Source organism: Lactuca virosa, chromosome 1 (assembly GCF_052849685.1).
Source record: "Lactuca virosa cultivar CGN04683 chromosome 1, Lactuca_virosa_CGN04683_v6, whole genome shotgun sequence".
Taxonomy (NCBI): domain Eukaryota; kingdom Viridiplantae; phylum Streptophyta; class Magnoliopsida; order Asterales; family Asteraceae; genus Lactuca; species Lactuca virosa.
The window spans coordinates 289852316-289871315 of record NC_136426.1 but is presented as its reverse complement, the minus strand read 5'-3'; the positions used below and the strand labels follow the sequence as shown (position 1 = coordinate 289871315).

Here is a 19000-nt window from a genome sequence, read left to right as displayed (position 1 = left end):
CAGATCTGGTTCGGCTTTCTGCTCTGTTGCCAGGGTGAGGCAGAGTTTAGAGTAGGGCTGTATGGGATTCCTGGCGTACGTTATGGATTCGCGGACTGTTTCAGAGAGGCAGAGTTCTATCTCCATGGCTCCAGTGTGCAAGTTTCAGGATGTTTCCCCGAGGAGCTGTCGGGTGTGCCTCCCGAGAGGCAAGCGGAGTTTTAGATTGACTTGGTTCCGGGAGCGGCGCCCATCGCCAAGGCACCTTATCGCCTAGCGCCACCGGAGATGCAGGAGTTATCCTCACAGCTTTAGGAGCTGTTGGGGAAGGGATTCATTCGACCGTGTAGCTCGCCGTGGGGAGTGCCGATCCTTTTTGTCAAGAAAAAGGATGGTTCACACCGGATGTACATTGATCACTGGGAGTTGAACAAGTTGACGGTCAAGAACCGTTATCCACTTCCGAGGATCAACGATTTATTCGATCAGCTACAAGTGGAATCCTTGTTTTCCAAGATTGATTTGAGATCCGGTTATCACCAGATGAGAGTATGCGAGGAGGATATTCAGAAGACATCCTTTAGAATTCGTTATGGGCATTACGAGTTCATGGTGATGCCTTTCGGGCTCACCAACGCATCGGCGACATTCATGTATCTCATGAACTGGGTGTGCAAGCCTATGTTGGACCGGTCGGTGATCGTGTTCATCGAAGATATTTTAGTATATTCGAGATCTAGAGTGCAGCATGAGGAGCATCTGCGAGAGATTCTTTGGATTTTGAGGTCTGAGAGGCTTTATGCCAAATTCTCCAAGTGTGATTTCTGGTTACGATAGGTCCAGTTCCTGGGACATCTCGTTAATCAGAATGGGATATTGGTCGATCCGGCCAAGATTGAGGCGGTTATGCAATGGGAGGTGCCGAGATCCCCATCTGAGATCAGGATTTTTCTGGGATTGGCCGGCTACTATCGGAGATTTATCAGGGAATTCTCCAAGATTGCGATTCTTCTCACCAAGTTGACGCAGAAGGGCGTTACTTTTGTTTGGGGGCCCGAGCAGTAGGCATCGTTCAAGACTCTTCGCCAGAGATTGTGCGAAGCTCCGGTGTTAGCCCTTCCGGAGGGAGTGGAGGATTTTGTGGTCTATTGCGATGCGTCTATCTCAGGGATGGGTGCAGTGTTGATGCAGAGGGATCACGTGATAGCGTATGCATCGAGGCAGCTGAAGCCTCACGAGACGACGTATCCCACCCATGATTTGGAGTTAGGGGCGGTGGTGTTCTCTCTCAAGATTCGGCGCCACTATCTTTATGGTGTTCGGTGTACCATATACACTGACCAGAAGAGCCTGAAGTATCTCATGGTGTTGGGTGCAAAGTTATCTATGTATGACTTGGTAAATGTGTTGACTTTTGTAAAACCCACTTGCATGTGGTGCATTAGCCTTTTGACTCATGAGATAGAGAGTGAGAGACAGACATGTAAACACCTCTATATAAGGTGGGTTCATACCACTTATGGAGGTGTGTTTCAGAGGTGTAAAATTGAGTGTGTAAGTGTGTGTTATTTATGTAGATTTAGATCTAGATCCCTTTTTGTAACACCATACATAATCGAATGCATCTCTTAAACACCGAAATCAACATGTTCATTGTGTGTTCTTTAATTCTGCATGCCAAACCATGTTCATAAATCACTACATTTGGTATCAGAGCGGGTCTTCAAAGATCAACGTGATTTTTTGAAGAACGATTCTCGGTTTGGCAAAATTTGTCACAATTGGAGCGTTTGGTGAGTCTCTCTCTATAATCTCTCTTAATCTTGTTGAATCGTGCGTTACGTTCTTGATTTTTGATCGTTTTGATTCATTGGATTAAACCCCATTAATGATCCATTGGATTAAACCCCATTTTGATTCATTGTTTCAAACCCCATTAATGATCCAATAATTTTTTTTTCTTAAGATCAAGCCCAAAACTGAATTAAAATCATTTTGATCCATTTTAATTCATTCAAAAGCCCACAATTTTTTTTAACGATCCATTTCTCGAATTTACTGTTCACAAATTGTTTTAAGCCCATGTTGCAATCCAATATTGTTCATAATCTGATTCTATCAAGCCCATCCGATAACATTTGCTTATTCATCAGTCGATTTGTTTTTCTTGAGTTCCGATTTATCTTCATCAAAAATTAGTTACTGGGAATCGAAATTGAAAATCAAAATCGTCATTGTTTACAATCGAGATTATATTTGACTGATTTTGGTTTGAAATCGTATTCTTGAATTTGATTCAAAAGAAAAGTCAATCGAGTTTCCAAAAAGTCAAAATCATATTTCAGTTCGTTGATTTAGTAAATTTAAAGTCGTTTGTTTGAGTGTTGATGACGAGTCTGAATTTGTTGTTGATGAGTTTGAATTCGGTTTTGATGGTTTTGATGTCGATGTTTGTTGGAGTCGATCAGGGGCGGACGCAGGAATTAGTAGTAGGGGTTGCACAAATTTTTTTTTCCGGTCAAACATAATATAAAACATTAAAAATAAAATCCGGTCAAACATAATATAAAACATCTAATACAAAAAAAAAATTTCTGGTTAAACATAATATAACAACGATTTATTAGAATTTAAATTTGTCCTCTTCGTGCAGACATCTTTTGAAACGGCTCTATTACTTTTTCATTCTCAACTTTCGCAAGTGCTTCGGTGTCGACGTTACAAAGCAATGCGTCGTTCAAAAATTCATCGCCAATTTTGTTACGCAAGTCGGTCTTCAGGAGCTTCATCTTTGAAAAACATCTTTCTACACTTGCGGTCGCTACGGGTAATATCAAAGCCAACTTTAAAAGCTTATAAACCAAAGGATAAGACCGATGCTTCCCCGTACTAACCATCAAACGAGAAAGGTCGGAAATTCCTTTCAAACTAGTGAAGCGCTCATCTTTTTTGCAAGAGTGATAAAATATCTCAAGTTGTCCTTCCAGGTCTATCATATCTGAATCATCAAAGTCATACTTGTATAACTTACCCAACTTCAATAACTTTGAGTTGTCAAATTGTGCAAATGAATCACAAGGGCTCAAAGCACCCATGTATTCTAGTAATTGGGTGCTTGTTTCACTAAATCGATCCCGATATTCTGTAAGTTGCATATCTACCACCGTGTTGAAGATTTCAACCTCAAAATGAAACCTATTAGTCTTTGTAGTCCTACGGTTTCTCGCACCAATATACAACTCTTCCATATCTAAAGTATCAATTTCATGTGTTTGACAAAAAGATGATACTTTTGGCAAAATGCTAGCAAACCCTATGTTTCTAAAAGATTGCAATGCCTCCATTGTCCCTCTAACCATCGAAGTCGCTTCTAAAATGTCTAGATCTTTTCTTTGAAGTTGCTTTGACAATGTACCCGTGAGGTGTAAAATGTCATACATTATATGTAAGTAAAACACGAACTCATATGATTTAAAATATGATAAGATTCCAGATGCTTGTTGACGGTTTGCCAATGACCCTCCCTCCTCTTTCACAAAATCTAAAACTACAAGAACATCCACAAACAACTTCATCAAACTTGTGAGTGTGTTGAAATGTGAACCCCATCAAGTTCACCACTACACAAGCCTTTTTGCACATTTTCTCTTGCTTTCTCTCGTAGTAAGTCTTTTCTTTTACATGAGGCACAAACAACATTAACCACCAACGAAATTTGCTCAAAAAAGTCACTAACACCATCATGCTTCTTTGCTACAGCCACAACTACTAATTGAAGTTGGTGTGCAAAGCAATGTACATAAAAATCCGTGTCATTCTCTTGTAATATCAAAGCTTTCAAACCATTGAATTCCCCCCGCATATTGCTAGCCCCATCGTAACATTGTCCTCTTATTTGTTAAAATTTAAAACAATTAATATATATATATATATATATATATATATATATATATATATATATATATATATATACATATATATATATATATATATATATATATATATATTAAATTAAATTAAATTGAAATAACAAAAAAGCGAAGAATAAATTACCTGACTAAAACTCAACTTATTACTTGTAAGTACTTCATTTATGACATTTTTTAGTGTCAAAGAAGATGTATCCTTCACGTGCACTAGTCCTATGAATCTTTCTTTCACAAAGCCAAGACTATCGACATAATGCAAAACAATAGCCATTTTTTCCTTTTTTGAAACATCACTAGATTCATCAACTAGTAAAGCAAAAACATCTTGACCAATCTCTTCACGAATACTCAAAAGTACTTCTTGTGCAAAACATTGCACAAGTTCTTTTTGAATTTTCGGGGAAATAAGTTGATTGTTTTTAGGAGCGTTTTCTAAAGTATTTTTGAAAATATCTTCACTAGTCTCTCGAATGGCTTTTAACACTTCAATGTAAAGCCCTCTATTTTCCGAGTTAACTGACTCCTCATGACCACGAAACGGTAAACCGGTTTTCAATAAAAGTCGAACAACAATAATAGAAACACGTAATCGAGATTTATATTTATGGTCCTCTGCTTCGGTTTTCTCTCCTCAAGACTACATTAATAGCTTGTTTTTCCCTCATTAAAAACTCACACTTTTCTTTTGCTTTGTTATGAAAACTATCAACACCACCCACATAAGTCCAAAATGCATCTTTTTTATTCCAAGTATCAAAACCTTGGGAAACAAATGCATCTCTCCCTCCTTTTTGTCCCATGAGGTCCCCACACAAATAACAATATAAACAATATGCACTATTCTTTTTCACACTATATTCCAACCAATCAAAGTCATCAAACCATGAAGGAATGAATCTTCTAAATCTATCACCTATTTTTTTAGGAAACTTATGTGCTCTTACTTGACACGGTCCTTGAAGCAAATATGCTCTTCTTACATCATCTCTTATACTTGGTTTGTAACTTGTAATCAATGGCCTATCCACCGGGTCCTTTGGAAGATCTTTCAAGTCAACATTATCATTAGGTTGGTTAGAGCATGGTGTTTGTGGAGTTGCATTAGAAACCGAAGGGATTGATTGATTGGTTATTGGTGTTTGTGGAGTTGCATTAGGATTAGAAACGAAAGGGATTGATTGATTGGTGATTGGTATTTGGGAACATTCTTCACCACATTCATTAGGATTAGGTCTTTGTATTTTAGTAAAAAAACCACTTATTTTAACCTATAAAAACATAACAATTACACCTAATCAAACAATGACTTCAATAAAACAAGTTGCTTTCACCTAATCAAACAATAAATTCAATAAAAACATAACAATTACACCTAATCAAACAATGACTTCAATAAAACAAGTTGCTTTCACCTAATTAAACAATAAATTCAATAAACCATATCAATTTCACCTAATCAAACAATCAATTCAATAAAAAACATAGCTATTGCACCTAAGCAAACAATATAACTTCAATAAAACAAATCAATTTCACCCAAGTCAATCAATAACTTCAAAAAAACATATCAATTTCAAATATCTAAATGAATTGGTAGTAGAACTTACTTGTTTCATTGTAGTGTAGGGCTTTGAAGTTTGAACTTTGAAGTGGATTTTGTTATTTGTTAACCAATAAACCAAAACAGTAGAAATTGAAAAAGACAGAAGTTCGATACTTGCTTCAAGTCTTCAAGAGAATGATAGATTGAGACATTGAGTGATTGAGTATTGTTGAAATCGATCAATGATTGTGATCGATCCAACAATGAAATCGATCAAGTCAAGGATGAACGATTGTGAGGTCATGAGTCTGCCAAGGCACGATCGAAGGTTGTAGGAATTTTGGACGCAAATCAGGAAGTCGAGTAGTCGAATTGTCGATTAACTGTAATCGTAATCTTTTTTTCTTCCTTGTACCGATAATACTCAATTAAACACTCAATTAATTAGGATTGAGTTATCTTTTTTACAAGCAATTAGCCCAATTGCTAATTTATCCAATTAAGTTTTATTTTGGACTTTGGGCAATTGGACTATTAGACAATAATTGATTAACACATTGGGCATTTGGGCTCGTTATTATTTTTTTTCGTTTGGTAATTCCCGATACAGTGACAATATTTTTTTTATGTAGTTGGCTAGTTGTACAAAAAATTTTTAGTAGTTGCACGATTTTTTTACGTAGTGGCACAATAGGTCAAAATTAAAAAAGAAACGGAATTTTTTCTACTACGTGCGCGGAAGCTAGGTGTTGTCGGTGCCACACCGGGCACCTTGCTAGGACTGCCCCTGGAGTCGATTGTTGTGCTCACCGCGAGTAAACAAGTTGGGTTTTTATTGAATTCGATGTCAAGACAGATAAAGTAATTTAAGACGAAATAAGCTTGTTTTAGAGTCTGTAGTTGAGGTTCGAAAGTTTGAGACACTATCGACTTGTTAATGTCGATGTGAGTATCTTGATTTGGTATCGACTTGATTGGAAATCAAATTGTTAGAATTCGAGAATCGATTTTGATGTATTTGCTTCCGTGTCGATGTTCTTGATGACAGACTCTGGTTGATTGAAGACGAAGGCAGACGAAATCGTGATTTGGTTTGAATGATAAAAGCGAAGTTTGTTTAGTTGACGCATTGGTTGATATCGATTCAATTTTGGATGTCGATTAATCTCGAAAGTTTACATTTGGGATACTAAATCGATGGTCAAAGAACGAAAATTGAAAGTCAATGGGTTGGGGATAAACAACGAATTGATTGTTGAGTAACGAAAAGTTTTTTTGCAGTCGACTTCTTGGCTGGGACTAACGAATGTTCGTAATTTCGACATTTCAAACAAAATGTTTCGTTAGAATGGTGCTGTGTAATTTTTCGTTATCAGATAACGAAAAGGAGATGGATTGTGATTTCGAACATTTGGGTTGGAGAAATAACGAATTGAAGGATTTGGTGATACCGGGAATAACGAAAGTTTGTAATTTTCAACATTTCAAGAAAAAAAAATTTCGTTAAAATGGCGCCGTAGATTTCATGATTGAAAATTACGAACGGAAGAAGAAAATATCATAGTTTCGAAAATGGACCCTAAAGTTTCGACAGTTTGCCAAATTTTAATCAATTTCCACATTTGGAGTTACTTTGGATAGTTTGGAAGAAAGTAGGAAGAATTTTCAGAAACAGTCCCTGAAATTTCGACAGTTTGGCACAACATAACCAACTTCGACATTTGAGGTGATTTTCGACATTTTGAAGGACAAAAGGCAGAAATTTCGACATCAGTCCCTGAGGTTTCGAAAAATTGGTTGTTTATAACCAATTTCGAAATTGGACTGATTTGCTGAAAAATTGAAGAAAATGCATTTCAGGCCCCTACAGTTTATGCGAATTGACGCTTTCTACCCAGCTTCGGAAAAGGGGGAGAGCTTCGCTTTTTTTGCTGTTTTAGGCACACCGGGTCACTGTAGAATTTTGAAATTGACAATTTCTACCCGTTTTTGAGAAATATTTTCAAAGGCGGTCCGTGAACGGAGCTAAAAATTGAAGATTTTTTGGATTTTCTGGATTAAAGCACAAAGTTTATGCTACATGTTAAGGGGGAGTTTTGACATGAAAAATTCCAAATAGAGCACGTTCTCTTTCCTTGAAGGTTTTATAATCAATTTTCGATTATAAAAAGGGGGAGAAATTTATATGGAAATTCGAAGTTGAATTTTTCATATTACGCGAACTTGAAGACCGAAGTGACCTTGAATTTTTGAAGTTTATGAAATCATGCGATTGGAGATTCGGAAGTGATTTCGGTTCGAAATGGGTTTGGTTTTATTGATGATTTTCGGGGTGTGTTTTTATACTCAACTTTTGGGTGATTATTTGGAGTTTAGGATGCTCTTAATCATTCGTTGATGCTCGGTTCGTATGGTATCACATCCTAGAGCCCAAATTGAAGAATCATGGAAGAATTGAATATTTGAATTTCATCTCAACATGTGTCACGCTTGAGGCTCGGATCGCGTAGTTGCTCGATTTTGGAAGATTTGAAGTGGGTCATCCATTCCTAACTTTGAGGGGGAGAATGTTGGGTGCAAATTTATCCATGTATGACTTTGTAAATGTGTTGACTTTTGTAAAACCCACTTGCATGTGGTGCATTAGCCTTTTGACTCATGAGATAGAGAGTGAGAGAGAGACATGTAAACACCTCTATATAAAGTGGGTTCATACCACTTATGGAGGTGTGCTTGAGAGGTGTAAAATTAAGTGTGTAAGTGTGTGTTATTTATGTAGATTTAGATCTAGATCCCTTTTTGTAACACCATACATAATCGAATGCATCTCTTAAACACCGAAATCACCATTTTCATTGTGTGTTCTTTAATTCTGCATGCCAAACCATGTTCATAAATCACTACACATGGATCAACCCAACCTTAATATGAGGCAGAGGAGGTGGTTGGATGTGGTGAAGGACTATGACTGCAAGATCTTGTCCCATCCGGGCAAGGCTAATGTGGTAGCTGACGCCCTGAGCCGTAGAGCAGAGAATGCTCCGCTCTGAGATGTGTGTATGAGGATGACAGTGATGACTCCAGTCTTGGATACCATTCGAGAGGCCCAGGTAGAGGCCGTGAGACCGGAGAACCGCAAGAGGGAGCGGGTGATTGGGCAGGTGTCCGAGTTTTCGACAGATAGTCGGGGGCTTATGACTTTTCGAGGGCAGATTTGGGTGCCCTATACTGGTGGAGCTCGCCATATTCTGATGGAGTAGGCGCATAGATCGAGGTTGTCGATCCATCCAGGTGCCACTAAGATGTATTTGGACCTGAAGAAAGATTATTGGTGGCCCTGTATGAAGAGGGGCGTGGCTTGGGTAGTCGAGAGGTGCTTGACATGTCGTCGGGTTAAGGCCGAGCACCAACGTCCTCATGACAAGTTGCAGCCACTAGAGGTTCCCCAGTGGAAGTGGGAACAAATTTCCATGGATTTTATCACCAAATTGCCGAGAACCGCATGAGGTGTCGACGCGATTTGAGTGATTGTGGACCGATTGACGAAGAGCGCCCACTTTCTTTCTATTAGTGAGAGTTCTTCTACAGAGAGATTGACCGAGATATATGTGAGAGAGTTGGTAGTTCGGCATGGAGTGCCGACATCGATAGTGTTAGATCGGGATGTGCGCTTTACTTCTAGGTTCTGGAAGAAGTTTCATGAGGAGTTGGGTATGCGATTTCACTTCAGTATAGCCTACCACCCACAGATAGACGGGCAGAGCGAGCGGACGATTCATACGCTCGAGGACATGCTTCGATCATGTGTTATGGACTTCGGTGGAAGTTGGGATACATATCTGCCCTTGGCTGAGTTTTCTTACAACAACAGCCACCATTCTAGTATTGGTATGCCTCATTTTGAGATTCTTTATGGGAGGAGGTGTCGGACGCCCATCTGTTGGGGAGAGGTAAGGCAGCGAGTGATGGGTAGCACTGAGATAGTGCTCAAGACGACCGAGCAGATTCAGCAGGTCAGACAGAGGTTACTGACAGCCCATAGTCGCCAGAAAAGTGACGCAGACAGGCGACGATCTGAGCTTGAGTTTCCGGTTGGAGATTTTGTCCTCCGGAGAGTATCCCCGTTGAAAGGGGTGATCCGATTTAAGAAGAGGGGCAAGCTGGGTCCCCGATACATCGGTCCTTTCAGGGTGACCGCCAGAGTGGGTAAGGTAGCGTACCGTTTGGAGCTACCTACAAAATTGAGTCAGATCCACAACACCTTCCACGTATCTCAGTTGAGGAAGTGTGTAGCCGATGAGACGGCAGTGGTGCCCTTAGAGGACATTCAGGTGGATGCGAGCCTGAATTACATTGAGAGACTGATTGCGATCATGGACCGAAAGGTGAAAGTTCTAAGGAACAAGGAGGTACCCCTGGTTCAGGTGCAGTGGCAACATCGAAGAGGGTCCGAGTTCACTTGGGAGCCGGAGTCCGAGATGTGACAGCAGTATCCAGAGTTTTTTCCAGGGCATGACTTCGAGGGCGAAGTCTGATTCTACTGGGGGAGAATTGTAACATGCGAACTTCCAGGCATATTGTTTATTTATATAATTATTTTTTAGGACTATTGAGCTACTCAACGAGTCGGTGCTACAACTCGTCGAGTAGAATCGTGATGTGCCACATGGGATTAATGACCTACTCGACGAATCCAAGAGCCGACTCGCCGAGTAGACGCTGTGATGAGAAACCCTAAATCTCCAGGTATGGGACCTATTTAAAGGCACTTATAGCCTCATTTGCATCTTATGGGAATTTAGGGCTTTTTCTATCTAAAATGGGGATCTAGAGTATTTTAAGTTCCTTTAGAGGTTTGGACTTCAGATCTGGACCATGTGAGGTCCCTAGAGCCTTAAAGTCCCTGCTTTATTCAGCCATGATAATGATCTTGAGTGTGTTTTGGCATTTCAAGCTCTAAATGCCATGAATGAACGTAAAGCTTGTGACTTTACGTGATAAAGGAGCCTTAAGAGTGTAGATCTAGAGTTTGGAAAGGTTTTCTGACTTGAAATCGACTGAATGAGATGAGATTCTGAATGGGCTCGCCGAGTCAACGAGTCGGATAGGGTTGTCCCGATGGTTTTGATCATGCAGCAACTCGGCGAGTTGAGTCAGACTTTTGAATGATTCTGAGGATAGCGAGCAGACTCGTCGAGTCCCATATGTGCACTCGATGAGTAGGGTCAACATGGACTGTTGACTCGGGGTTGACTCCTGTTGACTTTAGGGTTTGGTCAACCATGTCTTTGGGAAACCATAGAGGGGTAAAATGGTCTTTTTCCCATTTCAAGAGAGAGAGAGAGAGTGTGTGTGTGTGTGTGTATGATAACTTAGTTATTGTGTGAATTAAAGAGTTAATTAGATATGATTATCTTGTATGATTAGGCGGAGGCTAGATTTGGTGATTCGTGTGCGAGGAGTATTCATTCACTTAGCCTACTTACGAGGTGAGTCTTCTCTATATACTTACTAACTGTGGTATCTTTGTGTGATTGAGCTATCTTATGTGCTTAGCTGTGTATTGTGATATTCTGCATTATGTATGTGATTTATGATGAATATTGTTTTATGAGCTAATTGAGTTGGGGCTGGAGAGTCCTATAGATACAGATTGACCTGAGGGTCTTACAGTGATATAGCCTCGAGTGGCTAATGAGCTGTGCATGGTATTTTGGGGAACTCACTAAGCTTTGTGTTTACCGTGTTACGTGTTATGTGTTTCAGGTACTTCTAAGGATCACGGGAAGGCGCCAGCTTGATTGCACACACACACACACCGGAGATTTATTTATGACTGAGAGGATCCTGGAGTTTTATATATATACAGTTTTTGGATATGAGTTTTGATGAATTGACATTGTGACACTTTGGGGTTTTTATAACTTGAAATAAATGTGTTTTGAAATTTGAAAATTTTGGTTAAAAATTTACGTTGTTACAAGATCTTTGGGCTCAAAGTACCTCCTACAGTCCAAATAAGAGGTTTCAATGTCATGATATGCTCAAGTGACACAACAACCAAAAGATGGATGGGAGAAAACCCTAAAACTCCCAAGAATGTGATCTAACAAGAGAAATGTTCAAGATGGTAGCTTTTACCTCCAAACAGAAGCTAATCATTGAAGAACTCTGGATCCAAAAGTCCCTCCTCGATCCAATCCGTGTTGCTCTCCAAATCTCCTTCCAAAAATGCAAAAGAACACTCAAATTAATCCCTTTCTCTCTCACAACGAGTGGAACTGGTCTCGGGTTTCTCACAGAGATCAAAGGTGACAAGGGAGACGGATATGAGGCTTAAGGTCCTTTAAATAGGACACTAACCTTGAAAATTAGGGTTTCCTCAAACAGCTCCAACTCGTCGAGGTAGTCCCTCCAACTCATCAAGTTGATCACTAAACCCATGCGCCCAAATCCGTCCTTACTCGACGAGTTGGGGCCTCCAACTTGTCGAGTTGCTCAATCCACAAGCATGAAAATTAATAAAATATGATACCTGGGAGTCGGGATGTTACAATATCAAATGTGACACGTAGGTTTGTTCCAGGGGGCAAGGAACTATCGTCAACACCGACATCACCTTGTTGAGAAGGTGAGGGTGGATTGTGTGGAGACTCCTCGTGGGTGTGTGCATATGATTTTGAAACTTCGAGGTGTACCTTGGAAGAGTGGGTAGGAGTGGTAATCGGATGGCCAGAGTCAGCCGGAGTGTCTTTGGCTCCTTCCTTTTGAGAGGAGGAACCGACTTTGGTTCTCTTTCTAGCTTTTGGCTTTAAGGGAGAAGTCTTTCTTTTAGCAAAGTTCGTTTTCTTTCCGGATGGAGCTGGATTGGCCATGTCCGAAATGGGCTCAATAGAGACAGGTGTGGATTGTGTAGGGTTATACACAATTGAAGTCTCTAGGTGATGTTTCAAATTGTAAGTCCCTAAAATGGCTTGATGTATCAATCAAATTCATTTGATGGTGCGGAATCCCAATCAAGTGAATGATACAAGATAGTATAAAGAAGAAGAATAGGAACACAAGATGAATAGTCTTCAATGCACACTATATTCAATATAGTCTGGTCCACAAGATCTTGATAATACACAGTTCTCTCTTATTATCTCAAAACGCGTCCTATGAATATGGCAACCCCCTTCAACGTCTTACCCTCTTTTTTTTGTCATGCCTAAAATAATACAATATATATATATATATATATATATATATATATATATATATATATATATATATATATATATACATATACCTGGACTAAAATACAAAGCCCAAACCCAATAGCCTGACCGAAATCACATGTGATTTCGGTCCAACCAACCGAAAATCCAAGACTGATTTCGGCCCTTGACCAAAAACTATAAATGCCTAGAAAAACAAAGTATAAACAATAAATTTAGACCTAAAAATCTCCCCATTGGTTTATAGCTTTCTTTTCTTATGACCTAACAATCTCCCCCTGGGTTTGTAGCTTTCTTTTCTTTTCAATCTTCAATGTGCTTGGCTTCAGACTTTATCTTCGATTTCTTCACAACTTCAAGATGAGCATATGAAGTTCTACATGAAAATCAGCACTTGCAGCTTTGAGAAACTTCAGAGATAATAACAGAAAGACCGATTCTTCTGTATCACTTCAGCAGGTTCATAAATAGCAGCAAATTGATTGAGGAGGCTTCAATGCAACTTGTCACATAATCTTTGACTACAGCTTCACCTTGCTTCTGGGGTTACAAGATTGAGTGTTGAAAAATGATCTTCACTTCTCGTTCCTTCGAATGAATTTTCTTTGTCGATCACCGATGCGTCTTGAATAGTAACCATTGACTAAAAATTCCCTGTGGATCACAGAATCATAAAGACCCTTCTCACCATAGTTGTTCAAGGACCCAGCCTTGGCTCAGAAAATTCCTATACAATCTCCTTGAGTCTCATCTTCTTCTGAAATTCACCTTTCAAGACAACAGAAATTTTGAGATAAAAATAAAATTAAAACACACTCAAAAGCAATAAGAATATTTTTTGGATTTTTTATTCTTCTAAAAAATAAATAAAAACAGAAATCAACATATTTTTGGATTTTTAAATTTTGATTTTTGTTTGATTTTTTTTAATTCTCCCCCTAAATTTGTGCATAGAAGAAAAATATCAACAAATTTAACAAAAACAAAAATAGTAACTAAATTTTAAACTTTTTGGGATCAAAGTTGTCAGGCATTTTAACAACGTTTATCAGTACACACGCCTGCATGGTTAGCTCTGGCCAATCACTAATATTGTGATCCACTTAAACAAAAAGGATATTGAAAAGTTGGACATAATATAACTGACAAGACGTTGCAACTATATTCCTAAATATACCATTTTGCTGACAACGACCAAGGATATTGTTGTCCACTTAAATTCAGCAGCGAGATTTACAGACAACCTTTTAAATGGTTCAATTTTAGATGCACTAGAGCGTGTTCCCTACTTCCTGACATACCCTGGTAATCAAGAACTTCCAAAGAACTCCTTACTTTAGGTGAGTAGACAATCATTAAGAGAGAAGTCAGATTTAGAAATGCATATGTTGTATACCCAGGTCGGATCTCTTCCAGTCACGCAAAGGGATAACATATGGCTAAATTGAATAGAGGGATTAAGAGGTAGAATGTTGCATATGTTGTGTTCCAGGTCAAATCTCTTCCAATCACGCAGAGGAGACAACATATGGCTAACAGATAGAAAGAATTGCATAGACAAGGAGATGCATAGAGATAGAGTTGCATATGTTGCATTCCAGGTCGGATATGTTCCAATCACATAGAGGAAGCAACGTATGACAGACAGATAAAAAGCAAGAAAAAAATTTCCTACAGACCTACTTTATCAGAACCCTCCACTCGCCCTATCAGTACCGGAATTCAGGACATAAGTCCGTACATCGAGGAAATGTTAAGCCACAGTTCTAGATGTATATGACTTTAATGTATCCTACGGGCTCCCTTGTTTATCTCACTGCTCAATCTACCCGAGCGTCGTATGGTCAGACCAAATGAAACTATCTAAGTCCACACTTGTTGGAATTCTAATCCTAGTAGGATCGATATGTTCTAAACAGTGAATAAAATAATAAAAAACAAGACACGGGAATGGCTCAAATATTGTCGAATGATTAAACTTTAACACCCCAGAAGAGCTCGATGAAGAACTTCGACTGTAGAGGTGTTTTAGGGTTACATAACGATAATCAGAGTAATAAAATCAAGAATGTATCTAATGCATACATGCATGCACTATATATACTACATAACCCTAATAAAACATGGATGGACAGGCCCAATCCGGTTAATACAAAATAAGGCCCATGACGCAACATAATTATCCTACAATCTCCCCCTTTGCGTCCATGGAACCGAAAGCTCAGTTCGGTTGAGCAACTGAAGACTTCTTAACAGTCTTGAACAACTTCGATATAATGGCAAGAAGAGTGTGACGAAATCTAATATACCACCGAAGCATGTCTGTGAGGTTCTTCTTGTCAGACTCACTGTTCTTCTTGCACCGATGAATAATGTTGATAATGTGCTCCAAGCAATCGGTTGAGAACATATGTTTATCCACAAGAGCAAATAAAAATCTGCTATGTTCGGCTCTTGTGAACATGACCGTTAGATGCTTAGGATCAATTTGACCCATTGTCATTTTATTCACATCTCCCGGTTTCGAAGTTGGCTTTACAATCGGTTTCTTGTTCATAACCGAGGCAATCTCCTTATCCATCTTAGCCACTTCGTAAACATACGATCCCAACATCCTCTTCAAATGATTCAGGATCGGTTCATACTCCTTTGCATTTGTAAGCAAAATGTTGTATAACAAAATCCAATCATGAGGATTTAAGTTTGGGAGATCTGCAAGGGAAATTATAGAGACCGAGTTGTCTGAACCTCGAGTAACTCTGAATTGAACGTTAACAAACTTCCCTGCAGGTGTAGGCTTCAGCACTTTGACTGATGTGATCTTCTGTACACTCCACGTCAAGTACTGAGGTTGACCAAACTTCAAATAAAAGTCGATAAGCTCTCGATCAATTTGAGGATGAGGCGAAGGGGCTTCAGTAGTAGAATCAAAGCAATGAAAAATGAACGCCTTCCTCGTCATAGGCATATCAAATTGAGAATCCCTCGTGTTGTCAATATCAAATGAAGCCACTGGTTCCAACCAGAAAACACTTGGGAACTCAATCGCCTCTTTTATCAATTTTTCCCTAGTCCATGGGGGAAAAAGGGCCTTCTTACATTCAAGAGCATCATGCTCTTCTTTCTTCTTCCTTTCCTTCTCCTCTTCTTCCTTCACAATCCTCTGAGTCTCATTCAACTCCCGATCCCTCTGCTTTCTTTTCAGGATGTCGTTTATTGTTTCCTGGTCTTCATCACTATCATCATTGGATGGACCCTTCTTTTCTTTAACCCCAGAACCCGAAGCTTCATTACCCTTCGGTTCAGGTTTGATCACGACTTTCGATTGTACAGGAGGTTGACCTGAAGGCTTTTCTGCCTTTACTTTCACACCTTCTCCCCCTTGTTGCGGAGCGACCATCGGCTTCGGAACACCCTTCATTTCACGAAGGAGTTCAATCGCCGGAAGGAGTTTGGTGGTGAGATGATTCCTGATAGTCAATGTCAAAACAGGATCATTAGCATGAATGACGTTGTTCAGCATACCCAGGGCATCACCAGACCAGCTCCGAAAAACGGCACGTTCAACCTTCAACAATTCAATCTCCTTTTCTGCTTTTTCCAGCCGGACCTGCTGAGCTGCCACAGTAGCAGTCTGTCTAGCAAGTTCATCTCGCAGTTGTCGTTCAATAGTTAAATCAGCAACGAGTTTTTCTAACCGAGAGTCAATAGATGAAAGATGAGTTGTATTCTCGGCTTGAATATCAACTCGAACTGAATCAAACTTTGCTTGTTCTTCTTGAAGCGATTGTGTCAGTGAATCAACCGAAGCACTTACCTTGGTAGCATTGGAGTTGGCATGACCTGAAGCGACTCTAAGAAAAGTTTAGAATCATGAATAAGATCCTTGACATCCTTAGTAGCTTGTTTACACTGGGAAGTGGAGTCATGCATAGCAGCTGAGCACTTATCCATGGATTGAGTGTATTGTTCCAAGGCTGTATCCATGAAGGCTTTCATGACAACATCAATAGGCTTCTGATAACACTCAAGCAGCTTGTTAAGCTTCTCATGAGCACTATCAAGTTGTTCCTTAGTGGCAGGAGCAGAATCATCATCTTCAGTTGGAAGCCGGTAAGGATTGTAATAGGTGGAGTCATACTCAAAATCATCACCTCCAAGAATCGGATTGGAGTCATCAGAAGCAGTGGGTGTGATTGGTGTAGTGGTAACAGGAGGGTCAGTACCAGTAAATGCCCCCGTATCAGATACATTGACATTTACCGGTGGATCGGTTATGGTTGAGGTAATGATAGGTGTTGAAGTAATAATGGGAGTAGTGTAGACAGGTGGTGGTGGGATTGGTGAAGAAATCGGTTGATTTGTAGAAATTGGAGGTATTGGAGCAACCGATTCAGAAACAGTAGGTTTTGGTGGAGATAGAGGAATAGGAGCAACCGAAACTGAAATAGTAACTTTCGGTGGTGAATCAGGTGGGGTAGGTACCTTGGCATTGAGGTCATCAGTCGGAGTTCGAGATCTAGGAGGTGTGTCTCCTCTTGGTGAGTCTTCAAGATGAACTTCGTCTTCCTTATCAGCCGATTCATCCTCTTGATGATCAGAGCTTGAGGAGGAAGGAGATTTAGACTTCCTCACCATCCTCTTGACTTTCTTAGGATGAGCCGAGGATCCCCCTTTCTCTGATTTGCGCTTCTTTGATCTTTTGTCCTTAGACGAAGCTCCTGCTTTATCACCCTTCTTCGGTTTGTCAGCTTTCGAAGATGCACCCTCTACTCGATCTTCGGTTTTATCCTCCTTCTTTTTGCCACGTTTAGAGGGCTTTTCCACAGCTTCCAAAGTTGCCTTCATCTCCGGCGTTAATTGTCTGGGACCGGTAGGACAAAGCTTTCGATAGGTCTCCATAATTTTGTTGTTCATCGGTACACATCGATACATTGGTTCTGGGATTGAGCCAACATGCTGGTATCTTAACGGATCAGCAAGAATAACCTTCTTGGTGTGGAAAGTGGCCACAGAAGACAACAGAGCATCCTGCATCACCGGGACGTTAAGTGAAGAGATGGCTCTTTTTGTGACTATCGTCCAGAAACGCCCACAAGAAATTTCGGAGTACTTGGTCGAGGAAGTAAGGCTTTGTACCAGCTGAGACCAAATCAATGATCCATAATCGACATTGAGTCCATTGTAAAGGCCATACAGAATGGTCATGAAGCATCTGTTTGAACCATCTGACCCTACAACTCATTCACCCAAACCCTTGTGAAGCAGAGTTAATAACCCATTCCATTGTGGCGGAAGACACGATTTCTTGAACTTCGTAAAAGAAACAAGAACCTCATTATACCCCATCTCATAGAACATGACAAACAGCTGAGTCGTCGTAACAAAATCAGGTGAGATAACAGAGGCATCGACTGCAAGCCCTAGCAGCGAACAGAATCGAACTCTCGAAATCGAAGTTTTGCGATTGAAAATCTGAAAGTAGATCCTATCCCTGTTCTTGTCATAAGTGGCAGTGGAATAAACTTCTGATAGTAGTGACATAGGAACAGATTCCACCATAGATAACGCCATAAATAGTGGAGAGTGCTTGAGGCATTCAACAACGTGGAGCATATACAAGTCGTACAGATACGGATTAAATTCGATGATCAAGTTCTGGTTGGGTTTAATCACCAGTAGGGAAGATGAAGCTGTTTGTTCATGGTGAGAAGATGAATCCGCCATTGTTGAACTGTTGAGAATTCGCCTGTTGTATTGGAGTGATGTTGAGAAAGGTAAGAAGGTACAATGGGTGTGAGAAACCCTTTATATACCATTGCCATGAGAGAGAAAGAATCTTTCGTCATGATTACGCGATCTCTGAACCGTCGCCTGAAAAAGCGGGATTTGACAGCTTGGTTTCCCCAGATAGACGTCATCACGCGTGGTCTGCTTGCACAACACATAGGTCAATCAAAATGCATTTGAAAACGATCATTAGTATTTTGGAAAATTACAATAAATTTTCGTGCAAGAGTGACAAAGATAAAGAAATAAAACAAACGTGTATAGGATGTGAGTGATGTCGTAAATCGACCTAAAGTAGTTGATTCCGGGCACGAATCTCTTCCTTCAAAGTCAAGAGAGACTTGAAGTGCTTGCATGGTTCCCCGTAAAATTACGATCGAGTGTCTGTTAATAAACATCGAAAGGCTTCTTGTCAACTATCGGCTCTAAAAGGTGGCTGATCTCCAACCGAACCTCGATACTTGATATAAGACCGAAGGTCAGGCGAAGTACTTGTGAGACCGATGTGGTCTGTTGAACAAGTAGGTGAGATATATATA

General features: G+C 39.9%; 1 protein-coding gene across 1 annotated transcript; it reads right to left on the bottom strand.

The window, feature by feature from the left end:
- Nucleotides 1-2609: 2609 nt before the first annotated feature.
- On the bottom strand, nucleotides 2610-12326 carry LOC145130419 (uncharacterized). Its single transcript, XM_079065226.1, has 5 exons — nucleotides 12006-12326; nucleotides 5291-5320; nucleotides 4550-5176; nucleotides 4033-4431; nucleotides 2610-3548 (listed from the first exon to the last, which is right to left on the bottom strand). Exons 1-5 carry the CDS (start codon nucleotides 12324-12326, stop codon nucleotides 2610-2612), a joined length of 2316 nt encoding a protein of 771 aa, XP_078921352.1.
- Between the last annotated feature and the right edge of the window lie 6674 nt (nucleotides 12327-19000).